Source organism: Hemiscyllium ocellatum, chromosome 10 (assembly GCF_020745735.1).
Source record: "Hemiscyllium ocellatum isolate sHemOce1 chromosome 10, sHemOce1.pat.X.cur, whole genome shotgun sequence".
Classification (NCBI taxonomy): domain Eukaryota; kingdom Metazoa; phylum Chordata; class Chondrichthyes; order Orectolobiformes; family Hemiscylliidae; genus Hemiscyllium; species Hemiscyllium ocellatum.
This window is the reverse complement of record NC_083410.1, coordinates 88,014,857-88,024,857: the sequence shown is the minus strand read 5'-3', so window position 1 is coordinate 88,024,857 and position 10,001 is coordinate 88,014,857. Positions and strand designations below refer to the sequence as shown.

At 42.1% G+C, this 10,001-nt stretch overlaps 1 protein-coding gene across 1 annotated transcript in view; it reads left to right on the top strand.

Annotated features, from left to right (window-relative positions):
* The first annotated feature begins 1,184 nt into the window (after positions 1-1,184).
* The window catches only part of LOC132819846 (glycogen phosphorylase, brain form), a 98,651-nt gene continuing 89,834 nt past the window's right edge, over positions 1,185-10,001 (top strand). Inside the window, exon 1 of the mRNA XM_060831722.1 lies at positions 1,185-1,568. Within this exon, the coding sequence (XP_060687705.1) occupies positions 1,326-1,568 (243 nt within the window). The 5' untranslated portion in view covers positions 1,185-1,325. The remainder of the gene's footprint in view (positions 1,569-10,001) is intronic.

Below are 10,001 nucleotides of genomic sequence, written 5' to 3'. Positions count from 1 at the left end.
AGAACCCAAAGAGTTCAAGAAAATTTGGCAAATTGAATTTACAACTGGCTGAATGGCTGGAGGCAAAGAGTAATACTTGTGGCTTCTATTCTAATGGTGATCTTAGTCCAGTAGGGTTCCATGAGGGTCAGTTTTTGGGACCCTTGCTGTGTTCAACAATGAACCTGGGAAGAATCAAGGGTCAGAGGAATCTTTGTGTGCATGTCCACTGCTGCTTTAGTTGGTGGGATGAATAGATAAAGATGTGAGATACTTGCCTTTATTAGCCAAGGCATAGAGTTCAAGAGCGAGGAGAAGATGTTGGAACTGTTTAAAATATTGGTCAGATCGCAATTAGGGTAGTATTGTGTACAGTTCTGAAATGCATATTCCAGGAGGGATGAGATTGTGCAGGAAAGGATGCAAAGAAAAGTTACTGAGATGTTGCCTGGATTGGAGATTTTTAGCTATGACAAGAGATCGATTAGAGCGGGGTTGTATTCCATGGATTAGAGGAAAGGGATGGGGACATGATTAAGATATGTAAAATTATGAGGAGCATAGACATGGAAAAATATTCCCCTTGGTGGGGGGCTCAGTGACGATAGGGCATAGGTTTAAGGATAGGGGCATTTGGTTTAGAGGGATGTGAGAAAAACATGTTTTCATCCAGATGGTGGAGTGAATCTGGAACTCATTGCCTGTGAGGATGGTAGAGACAGAAACCCTCATCACATTTAAGAAATATTCAGATTTCTTAAACAAGGCGTACAAGGCCATGGGCCAGTGCTGGAAATTGAATTAGGTGATTGTTTTCGACTGGTGCAAGCTCGATGGACCAAATGGCCATTTTAATGCTGTAGATCTCCATGCAGATGCAACTTAATTCATTGTTTTTGCGGGGGGCCTAATCTGTTTCTGTCTATCGGCATTTACAAGTACAATCTGTCTCACTGTATTAATACAGGAGTGTGATGTTTAAGTCGGAGTTCAATCTATCATTAAATCTGTTGCAGCAGTTTTTGGGTGAACGTTGTCGACTGTTTTCATGGAGGAAGGGGGAAAATCAACAATCTCGCACTCTGCTCATTTACGGGTATCCCCAATCCTGTTCGGTGCGGTGCAACGTACTTGGATGTGGCGTTCCACACAATTATTTCCCGTGTTTGGACTCACTCCCTCCCCCTTCCTGTAACTCAGTGCGCTACGTACTGAGCACGTCCCGTAAGAGGAAGGACGAGGCGCAAACAGTGGCTGGGTTCGGTACAAATTGTGTGCTTGTGTTGTTCGGGTGTGTGTTTCTGTCTACTGCGGTCCCAGAATCTCTTCTCGCCAAAAAGGAAACTATGGTCACTCCACTGACAGACTTCGAAAGGAGGAAGCAAATAAGCGTGAGGGGCATCGCCGAGCTCGGAGATGTGGTGGAGCTCAAGAAGAGCTTCAACAGGCATTTGCACTTCACACTGGTCAAAGATAGAAATGTCGCTACCCCTCGGGATTACTACTTCGCTCTGGCTCACACCATCCGCGACCACTTGGTCGGGCGGTGGATCCGCACCCAGCAGTATTATTACGAGAAAGATCCCAAGGTGGGTTATTGCTGAACTGCAATCCGACAACTCAGTCCAGTCACGTCCTCTTCTGGCCGGGTATCGTTATATCTTCCGTTTTATCAACTGTTGACTGATACTGTTGCACAACATTATATTAGAAATGTATCCCTCTATTGCAGTTGAAGTATGCAAGAGTATAAGAGGAATTTTATGTAGTCGCGCTACGGAAAAAAAACACCCTGGGGTTCATCGTATTAGTTTTAAAACGATTAAAATGTTTTCTTTTTAATGTGTTCGGTGGTTTATAATTTTAAATTTTAGATTTTTCTAATTCAAAACGACTCATGCAATTTGAATATTGTAGTAAAATGCTTCCAGCTTCCTTATTGTTTTACCAAGTCTTCATGTTATCATTCAGTTTAATGCATTTCTTAATAGGTTTCGTAGTTTGGCGTTCGTTGTATTGGGACAAACATTAGTTTGGCCTGGATTTTCCGGGTGTGGTTTTGGTCTAGTTTGGCTATACAATAAATCTTTAGTCCGCAACATTTAAAAAGAAAACTCTCTACTTCACTCTAACAAGAATCATGGAATGGTTAAATAGAACGAGGATGTTCGGGCCTCATGCCTATTCTGGTTGTCTGCAAGAGTAAATCGGCTAATCCCACTCCCCCTGCAACCTTTTTGAAAGCCACAACTGAATCTGCCTTCGTGCTATTGCCCAGTGTACTCTAGATCCTAATCACTTGCTTAGTAACTTTTTCTTTCTCGTCATTATTCGTTCTTTTGTTGTTCACCTTTACATCTGTGTTCCCTGCTTTTCAATCTTGACGATAGTGGACTTTGTCTCTTTTTATCTACCCTTTCTGGCTCCCTCATAATATTCAACACTATCAAACCATCTTTCAACGCTGTTGGAAATAAAACAGCTCCAGTATCTCTACATAATTTTGAGGCAGTTAAGTCAGTTGAAGTTGTGTTTTTATGGTAATTTGCTTTGGCACATTTTGGCTTATTATGTCCAAATGTCTTTTGACTGCTTTGATAACCTGTCTCTCTTCCCCTCCCCCCCCCCCCACAAAGAGTTGTGTGCATACTACCATCCTCCTAAAATTGCATCATTTTAGTGCATGCCTTTCCTCATTTTTCTTCTCAAAATATATTCTTTCACAATTCTCTGCATTTTTTCATCAGTTTTATTCCCCAATCCCCTAGCCTTTGGGGTCAGCTGGTTTGAAATGCAAATGATGCCAACAGTAAGGGTTCAATTCCTGTGCCAGCTGCAGTTAACATGAAAGACCATCCTTCTTAAACTCTCCTTTTGTAACCCTCGGGTTAAAGCACCATTCTAATGAGAGAGCAGCCCCATTGTCCAGTAGGACTGTGACGATTTTACATCCTCTTGAAGTCTATTGCTATCCTCATGATTCACAAGTTTTGTCTCCAGCAAGTTTTCTAAGTGTGTCCTGTACACCAAAGCCTAGATCATTAATGTACATTAGGAAAAGCAGCAACCCTAGTACTAGAGAATTTGCATTTGTACACCTTTTCCAGACTGTGTGGGGAGGAGGAGTCTTTTTGCTCGTTCCCATCACTAAACCAACTTTGTATCCATATTACAACTGTCCCAAAGGAGTCCAAAACTAAAGGGTATGAACTTAGAGTGAGAGGAGAAAGATTTAAAAAGGACCCAAAGGGCAACCCTTTCACGCAGAGGGTAGTGTGTATGTGGAATGAGCTGCCAGAGGAAGTAGTGGAGGCTGGTACCATTACAACACTTAAAAGGCATCTGGCTGGGTATATGAATAGGAAGGATTTAGAGGGATATGGGCCAAATGCTGGCAAATTGAACTAGATTGATTTAGGATATCTGGTTGGCATGGAAGAGTTGGACTGAAGGGAACCTGTTTAATATTATACCTTTTATCTGAAATGGGCAAAAATTAGAATGTTTTAATAAGTTTAATATGTTTGAATAACACTAAAATTGGAAGTGTGGCGGACAACAAAGGAGGTTACCTCCAAGTACAACTCAACCTTGATCAGATGGCCAGTGGGCTGAGGTGTGACAGATAAAGTTTAAATCAGATAAATGTGAGGTGTTATATTTTGGAAAGGCAAATCAGGGCAGGACTTATACACTTAATGGTAAGGTCCTGGGGAGTGTTGCTGAATGAAGAGACCTTGGAGTGCAGGTTCATTGTTCCTTGATTCGCAGGTTGACAGTATTGGTATGCTTGCCTATAATTATGTGTTGAGTATCGGATTTGGAGCTGTACAGGACATTGATTTGGCCACTGCTGGAGTATTGTGTGCAGTTCTGGTCTCCTTCCTATAGTGAGGATGTTGTAAAACTTAAGAGTTCAGAAAGAGTTACAAGGATGTGGCCAGGGTTAGAAGGTTTGAGCTATAGGGAGAGGCTGAATAGGCAGGGGTTGTTTTCCCTGGAGTGTCTGAGGCTGAGGGGTGACCTTTAGAGCTTTATAAAATCATGAGGGTCATGGATAGGCTAAATAGGCAAAGTACTTTCCCTGGGATGAGGGAGTCCAAAATTAGAGGGCATAGATTTAAAGTTTGTGAGAAGATTTGTAGCTTGGGTGCTCGTTGTTGTGGTTCTGTTTGCCGAGCTGGGAGTTTTTGTTGCAAACGTTCGTCCCCTTTCTAGGTGACATCTTCAGTGTTTGGGAGCCTCCTGTGAAGCGCTTCTGTGCTGATTCCTCCGGCATATATACTGGTTTGAATCTGCCGCTTCCGGTTGTCAGTTGCTGTCCGCTGCAGTGGCTGGTATATAGGGTCTAGTTTGATGTGTCTGTTGATAGAATTTGTGGATGAGTGCCATGCCTCTAGGAATTCCCTGGCTGTTTTCTGTTTGGCCTGCCCTATAATAGTGGTGCTGTCCCAATCAAATTCGTGTTGTTTGTCATCTGAGTGTATGGCTACTAGGGATAGCTGGTCGTGTCATTTCGTGGCAGCACTGGGTACCACCTACAGGATACACCTCAGTAACTCAAGGCTCCCTATACAGCACATTCCAAGCTCGTGAACTTTAACACTGATGTGGACAAGGGCAGCATGTGGATTGGAGTACCATCACCTGCACGCTCCCCTCCAAACCACATATCATCCTGACTTAGAATTTTGTTCTCAGTTGCTGGATTAAAGTCCTGGAATTGCCTTCCTATGAGGGTTCGGAAAAGATTGACAAGTATGTTGCCAGGGTTGGAGGATTTGAGCTACAGGGAGAGGCTGAACAGGCTGGGGCTATTTTCCCTGGACCCTTGAAGGCTGAGGGTGACCTCCTAGAAGTTTATAAAATCATGAGTGGCATGGATAGGATAAATAGACAAAGTATTTTCCCTGGAGTGGGGGAGCCCAGAACTAGAGGGCATAGGTTTAGGATGAGAGGAGAAAGATATATAAGGGACCTGAGGGGCATTTTTTCCATGCAGAAGTTGGTACGTGTATGGAATGAGGTGCCAGAGAAAGAGGAGGAGGCTGGTACAATTACATTTAAAAAGGTATCTGGATGGGTAAATGAATAGGAAGAGTTTAGAGGGATACGGGCCCAGTGCTGGCAAATGGAACTAGATTAGATTGGGATGTCTGGTCAGCGTGGACAAGTTGGGCCGAAGGATCTGTTTCTGTGCTGTACATCTCTGGATGTGGGTACAATTACAACATTCTTAAAAGCCATTTGGATAGGTGCATGACAGGGAAGGTTTGGAGAGATATGGGCCAGGAGCATTCAGATGGGAGTAATTTAGTTTGAGATTATGTTTTGGAATGGACTAGTTTGACTGCAGGGTCTGTTTCCATGCTGTATGACTCTAAGATTGTTAATTTTGTCCCAGATTATCATTCTTAAAGGCTTCCTACCAATGAAATTAAACTAACTGGCTGCTAGGTTTATGCTTGAACATTGTTTAAACAAACGTGTAATTTTTGCAATTCACCAGTTCACTTATCTAAGAAGCATTGTGAAGGAGGGAGGTAGAAGGGCACATATGAAGGCACATAATTGAGTTATACAAAACATGAGATCAACCACGTAATATTAATTGGAATAGAATTATTGTAAAGGCACAGATGAAGCAGAGTGTCAGATTCTTTTTCCTGAGGTTCTTACAGACTTGATGCAACTGCAATACGCCAACTTCTGTGAGCTGCCAAAATTTATTGAGCAAGTACAAGCTTTGGAGGGACCCTTACCGCTCTTCGCAATGCTTGCGAAGCTGTGTCAAAAGATCCCTCTGAACAAAGGGCCAAGTCCTTCCTTTGTACAAGATTTTACATCACCGTCAGTAATGTCCACAAGACAACCCCCAGCCACTCCCCCATAGTCACATGCCACTTAAGGAAACTAGTTATATTGTGGAGTGGCTCAGTAACAAGAATACAAAATTTGTGATAATTGGCAGAAGAGACTTGATTTGATTGTTTCCAGAAACAATGAACTAGATCAGTCCTTAATGGCAAGATCTGATGTAGATCATTTTTTAAAAAAATTGCGGGTGTGGTTAGAATCTTAACTGCAATGTTATTGACTCTGAATCGCAGGAGATGGCTATGTAAATTTTTACATTCTACCTGCAAGACAGAGAAACATATCACTCTACCCCTGGGGCATCCAATTTCTTACAGGTTGCCAGAGCAAATTTAACTCTTTAACATCTCAAGAGTTCTTAAAATACATTAGGAGAATATTTTTAGCCAGTATGTTGTGCAGTGAGAGATTATGGCCAGTGCCTCTGCAATTTTCACTCTTCAATATCTTCAGATGTATTCTGTCTGATCTAGGTAACTTATCAAATTTAAGTACCATCATCCTTTTGTAACATTTCTAATACTACTCATTGCAATTTTGGCATCATTTTTGTTTTATACCAAATAAAAATTTCTCTAAAATATTTTGACTTCAAGTGCTTATTAGCTAATTTAATTTTGAAGTGTCATCACTGTCATAATGTAGGAAACATAACAATCAATTTTCCCTCATTAAGGTTCCATATACAGCATTGAAAAGATTACCAGGTAATCTGATTATAAATATTAGCCGGACAGCAGAAGAACTCCCTGCCCCTTTAAATAGCCCTATTGCAATGTCTGTGTTCACCCGAGGAAATAAACTGGTCATCAGTTTGATGTCAGATTAAATATACAGGTAAAAAATGAGGTCTGCAGATGCTGGAGATCACAGTTGAAAATGTGTTGCTGGTTAAAGCACAGCAGGTCAGGTAGCATCCAGGGAATAGGAAATTCGACATTTCGGGCATAAGCCCTTCATCAGGAATGAGGAGAGGGTGCCAGGCAGGCTAAGATAAAAGGTAGGGAGGAGGGACTTGGGGGAGGGGCGATGGAGATGTGATAGGTGGAAGAAGGTCAAGGTGAGGGTGATAGGCCGGAGTGGGGTGGGGGCGGAGAGGTTAGGAAGAAGATTGCAGGTTAGGAGGGTGGTGCTGAGTTGAGGGAACCGACTGAGACAAGGTGGGGGGAGGGGAAATGAGGAAACTGGAGAAATCTGAGTTCATCCCTTGTGGTTGGAGGGTTCCCAGGCGGAAGATGAGGCGCTCTTCCTCCAACCGTTGTGTTATGTTTTGCCGGTGGAGGAGTCCAAGGACCTGCATGTCCTTGGTGGAGTGGGAGGGAGAGTTAAAGTGTTGAGCCACGGGGTGGTTGGGTTGGTTGGTCGGTCCGGGCGTCCCTGAGGTGTTCTCTGAAGCGTTCCGCAAGTAAGCGGCCCGTCTCCCCAATGTAGAGGAGGCCACATTGGGTGCAGCGGATGCAATAGATGATGTGTGTGGAGGTACAGGTGAACTTGTGGCGGATATGGAAGGATCCCTTGGGGCCTTGGAGGGAAGTGAGGGAGGAGGTGTGGGCGCAAGTTTTACATTTCCTGCGGTTGCAGGGGAAGGTGCCGGGAGTGGAGGTTGGGTTGGTGGGGGGTGTGGACCTGACGAGGGAGTCACGAAGTGAGTGGTCTTTGCGGAACGCTGATAGGGGAGGGGAGGGAAATAAACAACATCTCTACCACTTCAGCATTCCCTCAGTGCTACACTGGGTGTAATAGGTTAAATGTTTTATTTTAAATATCTAGTGTGAGGCTTGAATTCACAACCTACTGACAGACTATGACCACTGCCAAAATTGACACTATGTTTTTGCAACTATTGCTGATTCATTGTGAAGTGGAAGAACAACAAGAATCATTTCCTTAAATGGTCTTAGTCTAAATGTTCTGGCCTCAAAACTAACCACACATGAGATTTAACTTGGGTAGATTGCAGACTAGAAAAGTTTACATGCAGAAGAGAAGTTAGTGTTCAGGAAGATATTGTTATTTCAGTAGCTTGCTATAACATGTTTCTAATCCTTGAACTGATTAACAAAGTTTTCTGTCTCTGAATGTTTGCCTGGATTGATGTGAAGTCTATATGCGCTATTAGATAAACTCCACCTTTGCACCAGTATCTCATGTAAACACTTCAAAAATTGTAGCCCCAACTGCAGGTACTTCAATCTAGTTTTGCAAGCCATGAGAAAAGAACTGAAATTATTTTATTTTTCATCTTGAAACAGTTTATTGCACCAACTTAACATAATGACCGAAGACACTTTCTCAGAAACTTTTCAACCTCTGTTTAAATTTCATTTTTAAAGCTTCTCTCACAATTGCAAATGCCCCATTATATAAATATACTGCGTATGCTTTACTGGAATTTTGAACCCCAACTTTAACTCCTTTATTAGGTTGATAAGACAGGGAAATCAAGTTAGATTTGAGTTGACAGGGACTGAGCTGGTTCATGCAATTTACAGAAAGCTGAATGTTGACTTCATTTGGCCTGATCTATGCTGATTTACTTGTTGCCCTATGGTATTTTGCTCCAATTGTACTTGGTGTCTTTGGGTGTATGCTAGAGAGCAGTTTCTAGAAAGGAAGCGTTACATTTACATAACACTTTCATGACCTTGGGACATTCTAAATTGCTTCACAGACTTTTTGCGTTGTAAGGAAGTAGCACCCAACTTGCATGCAACATGATCTTACAAATGTTAATAAGATTTTGTGATGTTGGATAATGCTAAATATTCATCAATGTCCATGAGAAAATTCTTCTTTCCAGATAATGCAATGGAATCTTTTGCATCCACCCTAGCATCTATTTAAACACTGATCTGAATGATAGCACCTCCTCAGTACTGGATTGTCTGCTTGTGCCTGTGAAGTAAAACTTTGAACTCTGACCTTCTCACTTTTAGGGCAAGAATGTCATTGAATGGGTCACCACACTCAAATGATTCACTTTACTTTATGAGCAGGTGTGAGGTTGGTTCTGTTGAGGCATTGAAAAGAGAATTTCTTTGCTATCTGAAAAGGAAGTGCAGGAGTATTGGGAGGAGACTGGTACTAGGTGGTCAATTGGAGAGCCAGGCACAATGAACCATTCCTTCTGTACTGTTTTAATTCTGTGATTCTGTTTCTGCAATTCAAAATCATCTGTAGTTTTCACAAGTGTGTTGAGGAAAGCAACACACTCAAGGAGGAACTGAGTGGTGCAGTTGGCCTGCTACTTCATTTAGAAATTTTGAGAATTAGGTTTATATCTTTCAGTTTTGCATTCAGTACATTCTTCTGCTTCATGGAGGCTGTAGATTTACTTTTTGCATGTATAGTGATTGGAACAATGTTGGCCAGGTGGATCTTGTTGAATACAATTTCCTGTTTTGGGGTGGTTGACCTGGGCCAATCGGGGAATCCTGGCTGAAATGTATAAACTTGGGCTTCACCTGCACACACACACAACATGGGCACAGGGGAAAAGTAAGCACTACTGCAGTTAGGCGGTAGAATGGGGGTTTAAAAAAAAACAAGAGAATTTTTAAAAATGGGTGTATCAGAGGTTTTAAAAATGAGAAAAAGAAATAAACATGAGTTTTAGATTGCACTCACTCTAGGGACTAACTGGTCAGACTGCATGTACTGTGTACATGTGAAGGGGTACCGGCGTCCATGGAGTTATTTCAACATGTTATGACATTATGGAATCTGAATCAAGCTTGCACATGTCTTCCAGGATGCACCTCTAGGATGCACTGTAGCATGGTTTAACCATTTGTTTAAAAAATCTAATTCAAGTTATTTTTTTAATGAAGATTTTTTTAAAATTTAAATTTCAGAGGGCAGCAGGATTGGAGATTGGAGGGAATACCCCAGTGAAAATTGACACATGAAATAGCAGAAAGTAGTCATGTAGACAGTTTTGTCTGTTTCAGCATTGTTCAGTAATGGCTAATAAGTATCTTAACTCAACTCAAGTTATTTGCTTTAATTTTGTAACCCTGTTTTAGTCGAGAGTGTGGTACTGGAAAAGCACAGCCGGTCCTGATGAAGGGCTGATGCCCGAAACATCAATTCTCCTGCTCCTCTGATGCTGCCAGCTGGAAAAGCACAGCAGGTCAGGCAACATC